General features: G+C 37.5%; 1 protein-coding gene across 1 annotated transcript; it reads right to left on the bottom strand.

Annotated features, from left to right (window-relative positions):
* Window positions 1-246: 246 nt before the first annotated feature.
* LOC139727844 (endoribonuclease LACTB2-like) lies at window positions 247-15,236 on the bottom strand. The gene is made up of 7 exons (XM_071638817.1): window positions 15,087-15,236; window positions 4,636-4,799; window positions 3,503-3,629; window positions 2,990-3,092; window positions 2,235-2,459; window positions 1,874-1,955; window positions 247-645 (listed from the first exon to the last, which is right to left on the bottom strand). Exons 1-7 carry the CDS (start codon window positions 15,206-15,208, stop codon window positions 599-601), a joined length of 870 nt encoding a protein of 289 aa, XP_071494918.1. The 5' UTR covers window positions 15,209-15,236; the 3' UTR covers window positions 247-598.
* Between the last annotated feature and the right edge of the window lie 22 nt (window positions 15,237-15,258).

Below are 15,258 nucleotides of genomic sequence, written 5' to 3'. Positions count from 1 at the left end.
ATACACTCCGACAATCGTATGTCACTTCAATCATACGGAATCAGTGAAACAGCAGAGACTTTTGCGTAGTTCTTGTTCCATTAAGTTGACTACAGTGTACATGTATTGCTTTTTAATGTTGCCTGGCTTTCTGTGAAATGCTGTCATCGCTGACAGCCACAGAGTCTATACATAAGAAGTCAGGTCACAAAATATTGACTACATGCTGAAAATCCCCCCCCCCCCTCTATAACAGGTGAAGCCATTTGCATTTTATACTCCCAGGTAATTTTAACCCGTTGAGGACGAGTCCCGAGTATACTCGGGCAGGTGTCTATGGGAAATGCATGTTGAAGTAAAATCAAACCGTCCTCAACAGGTTAAGGTGAATTTATCCCCTTCACTTTAAACATACCTTCACCTTCAATCTTGGTGAAGACACTGATTTAGATGACTTTAATCATCAAGAGTGAAATCCATTTCTTCAACTGTTCTGCTGGTCCCTTTGTCATATCAGTGGCCTTACCAAGTACAGCAAACTTAAATCAATCATTTCAGTGGAGGTCTTTTTGCAGCAAGAATATACTAATCCAACAAAGATGATTTGACATTGGCTCCATCAGAGGTTGCTCTTCCACCTGTAGTTACCATCTGAAGAAGATTTCGCTGGAAAAATGAAGAAAAAAGGAAAAGAAAAGAAATATCAAAATACGCTTGAAACATGTTTGTATGTCATGCAGGATACAGTAAGTAAGCTTTGACAGCTGAGAATTATATGAGGGAGGGGTATGCAACAAAAATAGTCTTCTGGCCCTGAATATATAGCTCTTTATTGAGATATGAGTGTACATATGACTCGAAAGGTAGAATAGAAGTTCAGTACAAAAAGGGAAAACTGAAACAATGGGCTTCCTGTTTTTGTCAGTCAAGTTTAAAGCATATCAAAGTATTTGTAACTTGCTACTCTAGGCAAGCATAGAGCACTTCAAAGTAAGACTTGTACCATGCTACTCTATTGTCAGCTGGCAACTACTTTGGACATTTCAAGGAAAATATCTTGCCAATGGGCCAGCAGGTGATCATATCGTCTACACTTAGACATTTCATATCATTGTAATACCCCAGTAGTTCCTTCATTGCACTCTTCCAGGAAAATAACTTTTTTGTAGGGCTCATTAACTCTTTACGTGCCACGTTTGCACGTCCGACTCAGTCAACGGCGTGCAAACTTCGCATATTCTGCCCAAACCCACAAACCCGCCCAAACTGATCGATAAATCACCAAATACCACAGTACAATGAGAGCTTTACTTGAGCTTCCTTTCGTCTCACATATAGCTTCTATTTTATGTGGTGACTGACTATCAAGCGGTGTTCCCTTCTAGATTTACATGTAAATTCTTAGTTTCTGTCACTGTTTTGTGTGCAAAAGTCATGCCTTTACTGTAATGTAGCAATTGGTCATTTCAAAGAAAAACAATCATCGATTTGTCATAACATTTTCATCAAAGCAAAGCTTGGTATTTTCTCTACAACTTCGCTCACTACATGTCCAGCTTAACAGAAATCTATAGAAGTTACAAGGATTTGAAAAACATAATGTTTTCTCAAAGCATGACTACTTTGGTGTCTCAGAATAATGTGGCACACAGGGGGTTCCTAGCTACCATAGCACATAAAGAGTTAAAGCACATTTGTATGAACAAAACCCTTGAATTTTTAAAATCAAATTCAAAAGTAAATTGATTCTATTTCTCTTCCAGACACAACCACATGGTATTCCCTTGATGATGAAAAGACAGGTAACAACATGCAATACTTGTACCCTTTGAGCACTCAAACAGAGTGGTAATGTACACAAGAATGTTATACAGTGTATTATTGTCATTCTTACTTATTTTGCCTTCTTTTTCCATCTTCTGAAGATGATGGCTGACATTCCTTGCTGCAGCTGGATACAGGACCTCCGGTGTTTCCTAATGAAGGATAAAAGGTATTCCTTAAATACTGATTTTAACCCAATGAGGACGAGTCCCGAGTATACTCGGGCAGGTGATTATGGGAAATAAGTGTTGTAGCAAAATCAGTCCATCCTTAACAGGTTAAAAGGGTGGCCTCTTGTCTCATACAAGGTTTCACTTTAAAATAAAAAAAGGTAAAAGAAATAATGCTAAGGGCCAAGTTTACTTAAAATGCATTTAATGATAGATTATGGTACATGGATACTAAAGTATATTAGCACCCATTTAACTTACAGTGTATATTATTTTCACTAGATCCATCGCTGACATGTCTTCAGTCTTGTGCTCCTCTAAGACGGCTGCAATCTGTCCTTCCCTCATGTTGCGGTGATTGATGTACATCTGAAGCTTTTCAACAGCGCCCTCTACAACAGGACCATGGCCAGGATAGAGTTTGTCAGGCTGGAGGGATACCAATTTTTCCAGCGACTTCATGTATGTGTAGAGATCCTCAAACACCTGAACAAAGTGTATATGAGAAAGAGAAAAAAATGAGCGACAAGCTACTCCATTTGAGATTATTCTGTTTATCTGTTTGTTTGTTTGCCTTTTTTTTCATTCACACTTGTCACATACCCCAAGGGCTAAATGCAACCTACAGTAACTGCTCTTCTCTTCAGAATTCTTTTGATATTTGTTTGATTTCACATCAACATATCACATGAAGTCGAAAAAATATGGTGACAAAATATGAATCAAAACATAGAACAAAGCTGATAATCAATATACTAGCAAAATAAAGAATTCACCTAACACTATTAAATTGACTGACAAAATGTCTACAAAAATTTATGGTACATTATCAGCCAAGTTTGGTAAATATCCATCATGGAGTTTTCAAGAAGAAGTTGAATATATAAAAGTTTGCAAATGACAATGCATGATGGACACCAAATGACGAATTTTCAAAAAATTATAATAGTAGACAGCAAGATGAGCACACACACAAAACAATAATCATCAAAGAGCATATGAATAGCACTTCTTACGGCTGTGCCCTCGCCAAGCACACAGTCTCCAGTGAAAACAGCATTCTCTTCCTCGAGAATGAGAACCATGTGATCATCCGTATGGCCAGGGGTGTAAACAGCTCTGGGAAAACGTATAATGTGAGAAATAGATGATTTAGACATGATTTGGTTGTGGGTAATGATGGTGATGATGATGATGATGATGAGAACAGCGATAACGAGTGGAGGAGAATGATGTTTACGATTACATTTGATTGTGGTGATGTGTTGAAATTGTGCTTGTTTTCTCTACTGCTGTATATCTCACTGATACAATGGCAGGCTGTTTTGGGTTTTTTTTTTAAACAAAGTGGTGCAAATCTTTAAAAAAATCTTGGAAGGTTACTGTCAGGAATAATGGAAATCCTATACTCTTGAAATGGTTGTTGTTAGCAACTTTGCATGTCTTGGTGCCATGGCACATGCATTTATTTCTCTAAATATATCTAAACACCATAATCATTGCACTGTCACTGGCAAATAAAAACCTACTTTAGTGTAGCGCCCTCTGTGACAATCTTCTCGCCATCTTTCAGGTAGCTGTATTTGAGAGTTCCTCCGTTTATCTCTTCCTCTTGAGGTGGGTGACGGGGAAGCTTGGATATCTTGATATCAGTCCCTGTAACAACACAACATGCAATTGAATTACTTTCCAATACATCTGTATTAGAGCCATTGCTTTAAAGATAATGGCACTGCAAAATAGAGCTTGCTTATTTTTCCTGCTTGATGTGAGCAATGGGGTTGACAAAGATGCAAGAGTTTTTTATCATGTTTTTTTCTTTTTTTTTAACAGTGATCCTCTAAAACACAACTCCATGATACTTTCATTTTTGGAAACATGCAAATCTTTATGTTTACATGGCACAATTTTTGAGGTTTAAAAGAGGCACAAATCGAAAATGACCCTCAAAAGCATTTTAAATGGGCTCAAACTATTTCAGAGTTAGCAAACAAGAGCAGGAGAATGTTCTCATCATATCACGTCAATATAAAATTGAACAATTTTAGAAGCGTTTCATTATCTGCAATTAGTTAACATCATAGCAGCTGTGATATTCTACGATAACTTTATGATACTAGTATTCAAAGAAATTGATATACTGTAACAGATGAAACTTTCGCTGTATACAAATTTTTTGCCAAATCAAAAACTGGCGCAGAAATAAAAGCACGCAAAGGGTTTTGCTTTTTATATGTATCACTTTGTAATGTCTTGACTCCATGGAATTAAAAAACGTGCGAAATTCTGCTTACTTGGCAGAATGTGAAAACTTACTCGTGAGAAAATATCCACTTTTACAATTAAATGCCCTCAAAATGTTGAATCTAATCTGATGTATGCACTATGCTATCAGGTTAATAGGCCTACTGATAATATGTTATAAAGCATTTTGGACTTCATGTATTGGAAAACTGCTACAAAAGATATTACTGTTGTTGTTATTATCGTTATTATTAGTGTTGCTGTTGTCGCTGTCACTGTTGCCATCATCATAATTACTTCTATAAGTCCATAATACATGAAGTAGGCCATGCAACTCTCAAGGGCTTTGTACAAAAAGGTGATAAAATTTCATGAATATAAAAAGGTGATAAAATATTGTTACCATGGTACAACCTACCCAACTGGAGGTCACCGACGATGTCGGCGATCCCTCCGACGTGATCATGGTGCCAATGGGTGACAAGGATCTCTTGGATGGATGTACCATTGTCTGCTAGTGTCTTCCTCAAGTTACTCACAAACTCTGGCTTCCCTTCTTCACCTGTGTCAATCAACACTCTCCTATCAACATAAGAATATAAAGGTATTTTATCAAACACATTGACACAATGACAACCTGAACATACATGTCAGAGTGCTACATATTTTTTTTTTCCTTTTACCACTTGTCTGGTCAAGTAGATTTTCAAATTGTTGCAGAACACTGACTGAATATGAAATTCATGCCCAAATAGAAAGCCCAAAACGTAACAAACATGGTTTGATCGAGTGTTTTTGTTGCATCGCATTGGGGCTTCTTCACACATGTATTGGAAAGTTGCATCACTAAACAGTCATTATCTTTTGGCTTCTGTATGGTTGACTTCTTGGGTTTGTGGGGGGGGGGGGGGAGGGGGTGGGAGTGACTACAAAGGTGGCCTTGAAACTTTTTGCTTGCCCTATTCGGGAAAACATTCTTTTTTTTTCATCGTTCCAAAACACTTGCCTGACTTTGATTTTCACTTGTCCCGGGCTACCCTGTAGCACCCTGCATGTATTCTTCTTTCTTTTCTAAAGTCCTACAGACAGATTAACTTAATATAATATTCATTTCAGACATCAACAAGCTCATTTAATACCCTAGATGTTAGTATTTATTGCATTTCTGTTTATGCCTGATCTTCAGACTGTATCCCATGCATCATATGATGTATTCTTTTAGAAGAATATGACATACAAATTGTCAAAGGAAACCTACCAAACTGGCAGGTTCTTGGTGGTAGTGATTTCTTCTACTACTCAACATTAACTCAGCATTAGCTGGTGAAAGTGAAAGATGAAACTGAGTGTATGATTTTGTATGTATACATTGAGATTCAGTCTTTTGTTACATCTCTAATTTTTACTTCATCCGATTGTTGCTATGCAGTTCTAACAAAGTAAAAAAAAAATAATGTGCACTCTCTTCTTCTATATTTTCTTGTGGGGGGATGAGGCAAGTTGTGGTTTGAGTGTGTGTATGTGTTCTGTGTTTGTATGTGGATTATACAGTGTACGCATTTTTGCCTGTTCTCACTGGCAAGGTTAGTTACATACAGCTCCTGTAAGCCTGCAGATACTCCTTACAGGTGTAACCAGGGAGGTGATTTCGTCTCACCTCCCTGGTGTAACATAAAATAAGGTAGAAATAAGCAAAGAAGACATCACATGAAGTCAAATAATAATGATCACTAATGAAATTCACTGTTGTCCTTAAACCCGAACTGGATTATGACAGTTTAAAAGTCTGAGTGATTTCTAAATCACAAGTTTGCAAGACAACTTACATAGAACATACTAAAATATGATTGATACATTGTAAATTGGCATATGTAGAGGAACACATTCTCTGTATATTGCATACAACAAAAGCAAATAGTATTTCAACTACCAATTGATACTTTATTTTTCCTGGTATAATCTTTTCAATGGTGGGGCAATGACAGAATGTTGATTATATCTACATGTATAGTCTCAAGTGTGCCTGGGAGTCTTGATATGATGCAGCTAGAGCTACTACAATATATATACGACATGATGTTGTAACACAAAAGGCTGAGGCTATCACAGCACTGGTCACTCAAACATTTACAATAATACCAGAGGATCTCACAGAGATAGACATTCAACACTTTCAACTGATCAATGATACAGTCTTTGGTTTTGTGACCTTTCATGAATAAATTGAAATATGTGATTGATAAGTTGCAGCATCAAATTTTACTCTTTTAAACCCGTTGAGGATGGGCTGATTTTGCTATTTAACAAGCATTTCCCAAAGACACTTGCCCGAGTATATTCGGGACTCATCCTCAAGAGGTTAAGAAGAATTTATGATACTCAAATACACAAAAGTGACAGCATTTCACAAGAATTGAATATGATCCATTTTGGGCTGCAAAGTATCACATCTAGCTGTGCAATCTAAATTGATTTATTACCGTACCTAACTAATGTTTCCAAGAAATAACCAGATTGGGATGTATATCATACCACCACAATTTCTTATGCTCTATCTTTGCTTCTCTCTTATTACCAACTCTCCCTCCCCATTTTATACATCATTTACTGTATACGCCGAATATTTCGCGAGGTTTTTATTTTTGCGAATTTCGCGAGTCAGGTGCTATTCGCGAAATTAAAGACACGCGAAAATATTGACTCTGATCCCAACGTGGATGTGAGGTACGTGTGTACATTATCTCCATTCAGTACAGGACTCCACGATCGTGAATTTAATCACTCGCGAAATCGTCAGGAATTCCCGATTCGCAAAAATTTAGACTCGCGAAATATATGGCGTACACAGTATTTATCTATGGTGGTCCGTGCATCTTTTAAGATACAGTTGATGTTAGGGAATGCAAGGGTTGCCGGATTATGCTAAATCATAATGTGACAAATAATTTTTATTTGTTTCTGTTTTTACTACACCTGAAATGCTACATCAAGAGTACACATCCATGCTCCAAGTAAACAATAATACTTAAAAATCAGCAAGCGGACAGGCACAGAACCAGAGAAATCACAGGGTTTTTCCCTGTGCAAAAATGTCATTACTATTGCTTTCTGTTTCAGCCAGAGGATGTGGTGAGTTTGCCAACCTTTTCCTGTGGAGCATAATGAAATCGTATGCATTCTAACACCAAATACAGTACTTCATGAAATGTAAAATAGGAGTGCAGTGAACAAAGTCAAATATTTACCCTCATTTCTTGAAATGCAAGCATATAGGATTCAATACCAGTAACTTACTTTGCCCCTGTACCAATGATGTAACAGTTGGTCCCCTGTAGATGTCCTGGGCTGGCATTGTCCCCCAAGACACGCCAGACTCGAGGAGAAACTTGTGCAATGTCAGGCAAGTAAGTACTCATGTTTAAGCCAAGTAACACAACAGTTTCCCACTTGCTCAGACTAATACAACTGAAGTCAAAGTGTATTCAGTGAATGGCAGCCCGGCAGGTTACATAAAAATTTGTCATTTCATAGGAGGAGGAAATGCACAGTAAAAATGCTGGCACCCTTTAATTAAAAAAACCGGCACACAGATGGGACACTCTAGAATACTGGGCTGTTTTCCTTCACTGTGTAAGTTATGCATGGGTTGCCGTAGTCATTACAAACTCTAGTACAAGAAGTAGACTAGCCAATGCTGATGTACAAGGGAGACAATAATGACAATAAAGGGTGCAATAATGGTTATTGGCAGGTAAAGGAAAAATGAAAGCTGTTATGGTCAAAAGGATGGAAGCAAGAAAAGAGGAAACAGAAATTAAAAGAAAGAGATTTCACTTATTCAAATTCATAAAATTCTTCTGTCGAGATGTTTTCATTGCAACTGATTGACAAATTGCCCTACATCGACGTAAATATTAAATTTAATTAATAAATAATTTATGTCGATGTAGGGCAATTTGTCAATCAGTTGCAATGAGATTTCACTTGATTTGATTTGATTCGAAGATCAAAATAAATGAGAAAGAAAGAGGAGGTGAGAAGAGGGATGAGGGAAAAGGGGTTGAAGAAAACTGTGAAGAAAAAAGGAGAGGAAGACAGACAAGATGCAAGAAAGAAAAATAAGATGGAAATGGAAAAGAGAAATATATTGGAGACAGGTAGAAAACTGAGAAATATTAACACAATTTAAAAGAATGTGAAATAAGTAGAGAAGTGGAGTATTCTATAAGTAGCCATGATGATCAAGAATACGAGAAGACTGAGTAAATTTGACAAGAAAAAATAGAGAAAAAGACAAATATTTTTAAACTTCAGACTATTTAGGTTCAAATTCCTTATCCATCTCATGGTTGGCTGATGCTTCACAGACAAATCGCTTGATTAGTTACCAGTATACAGCTTTGCTCCGGCAAGTTTATCAACTCTGTCATCACTTGTTGCAAAGAAATGGCACCATCATACAGATGGGTAGTCCTGGGAGGATTACATACATGTTAACATTTTACAAAGCAAGAAGTAAGAAATACACTGAGATCATAATCACACAAAAGCTGCCATTACAAGGCAATTAACGTTAATGTTCATCTTACCTCTCTCCAGTACCAACTAAATAGCAATTTGTTCCAGCCAGAGTGTAATGATTAGGGTTCAAGCCAAGAATGCGTTGAACAAGTGGAGAAACTTGCGACACATGAGGCAGTTCAGTTGCCATGACATCAGAGTAAAGATCGGCACCAGATGAGTTCCTACTATATATCTATCAAGCATTCAGAATACTGCTGTGTTTTATACTTTATACATATCTCCAAGTTCTGAGCAGACAAGAGAAAGCACTTTCTTTTTCTCTTACAGCTTGATATTTGGCTTAAAACCAGCTTGTGGGCTGAAATCCCCTATACCTGAGTCAACTTGTTTTTAATATCCCTGTCTGCTAAAGATGCTGGCATATCATACTAGTAGTCCTTCTGCTTTATGTTGTAAACCTTGCCGGTATTAACAACATCTGCCCAAAGCAACTCATTGGTGAGACACAGGACTGATTCTGTGAGATTCTATCTTGCTACAACTCCACACTATTGTGTTGTAACCTGACAAAAAAATGGAAAACAACTGGAAACAAATATCATTAAATAAGATATGTCTCCAGTTGTTCATTTGAGGTGTTTATCACTCATTTTCTTTCCCCTTCTCCTCGACTTAATGACCTATTGCGCAATTCAGTTGCACTAATCTTGTCAAAAGAGGGAGCTCTAGAGTTTGACAAGCTTCCCCAAGTACATTACTTACCATACAGCATCATGGCCACAAGTTCTAAATTATCACAATATTCATGGCAATAAAACAAGACAGGTAAAATACAGAACCCCACTACCAAAAAAAAAAAAAAAAAAAAAATGACAAAAACTATGAAACAAACTACCAAAGTAAAGGATATTATGAGAGAGAAACAAACCCTAATAGGAGAAGTCAGGTTTAGAAGACTAGATAATAAAGTCTGTAGCATTTCAGGTGTTTAACTAATTTTCTTCCCTCTTCCCCTCAATTTAAGGGGCAGAGACCCCCTTAAATCAACTTAAGATGTTGTTGTTTCTTTTTGTGTGTGTGTTTTTTTCTGAGCAGCAGCATTGAACCATTTGATTACCAGGTAGCTATTGTTTACTTTTGCACAATATAAACAAAAGAGACTAAAATTTACAAGACAAACAGAAAGGATGCAATCATGAAGGATTGAAAGAACAGCTCAACAAATGGCATTTAATGATGTCTGGTGACTTCAGGTCTTCACTATGACAATGTTCAATGATCAGTGCATGAGGCTTTCTGACGATCAGTGTACCTATGGCATATGGTACCACTGTACCAGACATACAATGTAATTGATACTGTGGAACATTGAAGTTGACAATAGACATGTATGAAACATACAGCATACAATGACTTGCAATTTTTTTTTTTTACATAAAATCACAGAATACTTTCACAAGAAAAGCTTGTGTTGTACAAGCCGGTTGCGCAGACTAGCTAACACTGCCCTCATATTCTCATTCCAGACAAAGATCTGTACAAGTTTTGCAACAATATCTCGACAGTATCTCGTAAGATACAATCTTAAAACTCATATCTGACTGCTCTGCAACCAACTGCATGAAAAGGGAAATATTCTAAATCTGCATGCATATTCTGATAATCCATGAAACAGTGAGAAAGGAAACTCTGATTGCTTTTTTCCCATATTAAAGGACAAGTTCACCTTCATAGACATGTGGGTTGAGTGAATGCAGCAATATTAGTAGAACACATCAGTGAAAGTTTGGGGAAAATCGGACAATCCGTTCAAAAGTTATGAATTTTTAAAGTATCTGCGTAGTCACTGCTGGATGAGAAGACTACTACAGTGTATGATGTCATATGCGTACAACCATATAAAGAAAATAAAGAGGGAATTTCACAAAACTTTACTTTTTGAATTAAGTGCACATTTCTTCGACTTGTTACTGACATAATATTATTCCCCCTGCCTTCTGAAAGAGAGAAGTCAAGCGTTCTTTTCTTATGCGAGAAAAGTGAGAATAGGTTGAATTTTCTTTATTCTTTCTTTATATCGTTGTACTCATGTGACATCACAAGCTATAGTAGTCTTCTCATCCAGCCTTGAGTGAGCAGAAACTTCAAAAATTCATAACTTTTGAACGGATTGTCTGATTTTCCTCAAACCCTCATTGATGTGTTCTACTAATATTGCTGCATTCACTCAACCCACATGTCTATGAAGGTGAACTTGTCCTTTAAAGGGTGTGTACAGTTCTGGTCGAGGTGAAGATTTAGCTTTTAACGTTTTGTGAGATGTTCAAAAACCACTCTATGAGATGTCAAAGAGCATGCAGTTCTAAGGGGTATCAAAAGTTTATTTGATGAAAATCGGCTTTGAAATGGCTGAGATATCCAAAAACAAAGTGAAACAAAGAGATGCTAATAAAGTTGGGGCATGTCGCCTTTTATTATTATTACTTTTTTGGATATCTCAGCCATTTGAAAACCAATTTTCATCAAATAAACGTTGAATCCTTCATAAAATTACATGCTCTTTCATATTTCATAAGAGGCTTTTTACTATCTCACTAAGGAATGTTCAAAACATGAATCCCTACCTCAACCAGTACTGTACAGTCCCTTTAAGGGCAAAATCAAAGAAATAGGAAACTTGATCACACTCATGCCAGTCAAAATATCATTTTGTGCATCATTCCTCCTGGGAGGCAACTAATGATTTCTCCAGGTCACACAACTGTAGTGTCATTTGCTTGGAACTCCTCATTGGTATAGAACAAGAACTCAACAAAATCTGACAGTTTCTAAGAAGTATGTACTTCCCCTACAATATCATTAAAAAAAAATTGCATCTGATTGCATGCACTCTGAACCACAAATTTTTCCATTTAATCTATCATGAAAAGCTACAGGATAAATGCATGTCATATGACTTATTTCAATACAGCTTGTGCAGGCAGATGCAGTTAAGAGTAAATCAAGAAGCAGTGTCCTTCTTTAATCACAAGGACAATGAATTTGGTACCTTGTACTTTGCACTCTGCACCTTACTAAACTGATCACACCATCAGTCAGTGATTCACTTTAGAGATTACACTAGGGTCAATACACTATAGTTACACCTATGGTCCCTGGAGTAATGTAGCAAATGAAAGTTCAGGCATTTCTCCTTCTTTTTTTTTTCTTCTTCTTTTTTTTTTTTTTTTTTTTGGGGGGGGGGGGGGGTTGACCATCGCAATTGAGATGCAAAATGCTGATCAGAAACCAGACAAGGAAAAAAATGCCAGGCTTGGTCAACTATATGATACCTCTGACCACTACATAGATTCCTATGATCAATGGTCCAATTGTATAGATGAAGTTCTGAATCTTGACCTTTGACTTTGAGAACTGACCACTTAGCCCTTTGCTTGAAGTAATTATCATTTCCCTTGCATTTATTTCTACCCTTCTCAGAACACAATATTCTCACTAGACTTTCCTCGCTGAAGGTCCTATTCACCCACTGCCGTTAGCGGCGCTATAACGGTCGCCATAACTGGGGCCATCGGGGGCCAGCGAGCTAGCTACCTGGCCAGTTGCACTGGCGCAGCTGCAGCCTAGTACACCCATCGCGCATAGTGAGCTGGCCGGCAGGCGCGGCTGCTGCGCCGCCGCGCCAGCGGCTCTAATATTGTGATTGTTTACTCACTGTGTGAACATCTTTCAGCAACTTTTCCTCCATTTCTTTTGGACAAATCAAATGATTCAGACATATTGATTCACAATGAAAACTTCAAAGATCAGGAAAATATATTGTGCAGTTGTTTGGTGCACAAATAACAGAAAAAAAACCCCCAGAAATTGAAGGTGCATGGCAGTGTGTGAAATTCATTCACCACTGATGCATGATGAATAGGCCCTATACATACTAGAGACAAGTGAACAACGGCATAAAAATGCACAGATTTCGAAACAGAGTTATGCCTACAGTGTATGCCTACTATACCTTCTATTTTTAAAATTAGGCTATCAATGCATTCGTAAAATATGTTGTTCATTTTAGAAGACAAGTTAAGATCAAAGATTTTGATAATTCACTGGGTTTTTTTATGCTCGGAGCACTACTTTCCAAAGTTTAAATACATTTCCTGGCTATCATCATTATGACCACTTTACAGCCTACTCTACAGGCAAAATAAATGTTTCAAAATGTGTTAAATTCTTATATTGTTTTCACTCTTCAATATTCAGCATTGCATTGGCCACAGCATGCCAAGGTATCTAGCTATTCAGTTTTGGTCTGAAACTCTAAATTTGAATTTTGATATTGATACTTATAAATCTTAAACCGTGGATGGGGGAAAACATCTGCTTCATAATCATATTAAGAAAGTTTAGTCTGAAAATCACTTTTGTAGATAATAATATTAGACCTCTAGGGGTTAGCGCGATATGTTATGCAATGTTATTTAGACCTAGAGTCTAAAGTAGAACAGAAGTTAGAATTTTTGGTTGTTGACATCAGGCGACTTTGATTTAGTTTACGGTTTAGAGACGCCTAGATCTGCATTCCGTTTGGTTTACTTAGGCTTGCCTGCAGGAAGTTAGCGACAACCGAAAATGATAAAGGATGTAGGGTTCTAGAAGTCAATGTCTAGGTTGTTAGTCTGGACTCTAGCCTGGAATTCTAGACAGGATCTAACATTACACAGATTCTACCCCGCTGAGTAAAGCCTAGAAGGAGTAGGAAAAGTTTAAGTTAACTGAAAAGTTGCAATTTATAGTGCCATATCTAGCTCAAGATTCTGATTCATCATATGTATTTAATTATATCAGTTAACTTCTCAACAGTCTAGGTTTAACAAGACATTTGCCTGCACCTAGCCATAGTTCTCCCCAGCGGGTGGGGGGGGGGGGGGGGGGGGGGGGGCTTTGTTTGAGTTTGCTTTCAAGTCGATTATCAAAAAGTCTGGAAGTTGTACTAGAAAATTACCTTTAAGACCCCCCCCCCCCCCTTTTTTGTTTTCTTTTGTTTTCTTTTGTTTTCTTTTTGCTTGCTAGCTGATGAAATCCAAAAGTGGTAGCCAGTGTGGGTAAGTCTTTTTTTTTTTTTTTTTTTGCTTGTCACCTGATGAAACCCGGTAGTACTCCCCTCCCCATGCACTTTTAAAAAATATGGCACCAGCCCTAGCTGTGCCCAGTAATTGGTTGCTCAGCTCATGTGAGATCTGGCCAAGTACTTACTACTGGCAATCACAACCCTGAACAACCATTCAATTTCAATATAATTTCAAATAACATTTATTTCCTTCAATATAGACCTAGGTCTAGTGCTAGTTTACAAATAGCAAATGGTCACTTGTGCGATGGTACAAGATTTCGCACTAGGTGAAAGATAAAGGCACTCATCTTTCACAGAGTGCGAAATTTTGTTCCATTGCAAGAGTATTGACCATACACTATTTGTTTTGTACAACACTGTGGACGTCAACAGGTGTGGTCCACACAGATTCTTGAATTTAGCACAGAAATGGCAACCATTTTCCATGGAAGGTGAATCCATGAGTGGCTGCAGTCAATCGTGCAGTCAGCTGTGTGTATGGACATATATGTGAAACCGACCGGTTGCAGTTGTTTACAAAAATGAGTGGCAAAAGTACACGCTTTTAAGCGCGCTCATAATAATATTGTTAAGTGCGTACGGCAAACATTTGTTTATTGTAACATAAGAGAAATGGGTGATGTCAGCCATGCGCTATCCATTTTTGCTCAAACAAAGTTGCACAGCTGACAGCCACAGTGTGCGATGGAACTTTTATTACACTGAATGTCCATGATGATGGGCAATCGACCTGAATTGGATAGTACATTCTTTTTAGGTGTTGTATAATGTACTTTCACACCTCCTGTCAAACTAGCGCGACCTAGGTCTATGATGAGAAGAAAAGCCTATATTAGGCTATAACAAACTTACCACTTATTTATTATGAAATTTATATACAATGTCAATGACAAAAATGTTCAGATGTGCTCACAAAAAACAAACAAAAAAGTGAGTGAATTTAACTCCCTGAATGTCGTTTAATATCATCTTCATATACTTTTACTTTTAGATAGTCAAATAGTCATAATTAAACAATAAATTCAAACTGCTTATCAATCACCAGACACCGCCCACTTAAAACATTTATTCTGTGAAGAGCGACTTAATTGTATAACCGGTGCCTAGTATACCGAAAGGTCCTGCACTGTATCACATCCAGATCCAGATAGCTAACACCATTTTCGGTATATGGGACTGTGCAGGGTAACAACAAATTCAATGTTGACACTATTTACCTAGCTCCTGTTCCCACGATGTAAGTATTTGTGCCTCGTAGTGTCATTGGACTTGGATTAAGGCCTAATACCCGAATGATGCGTGAAGATAAACGCTCAATGTGTGGGATAACGGTAGTCATTTTGGTTTCTTCTCGTGCCTTTCACCTGTTCACGGTCCATCCAACACCGC

Source organism: Diadema antillarum, unplaced genomic scaffold (assembly GCF_040938485.1).
Source record: "Diadema antillarum isolate AM-2024a unplaced genomic scaffold, OU_Dant_1.0 seq00000156_RagTag, whole genome shotgun sequence".
Classification (NCBI taxonomy): Eukaryota; Metazoa; Echinodermata; class Echinoidea; order Diadematoida; family Diadematidae; genus Diadema; species Diadema antillarum.
Note: the sequence above shows the minus strand (reverse complement) of the source record. Positions and strands in the feature narration are given on the sequence as shown.

Excerpts from the sequence above, each read along its gene's own strand:
- LOC139727844 (XM_071638817.1), bottom strand. The coding sequence starts at position 15,208 with ATGACTACCGTTATCCCACACATTGAGCGTTTATCTTCACGCATCATT. Across the intron at positions 1,956-2,234 it reads TAGTGAAAATAATATACACT|GAAACACCGGAGGTCCTGTA; the intron begins GTAAGTTAAATG and ends ATCCTTCATTAG. Across the intron at positions 646-1,873 it reads GGAAAAAGAAGGCAAAATAA|CGAAATCTTCTTCAGATGGT; the intron begins GTAAGAATGACA and ends TCATTTTTCCAG.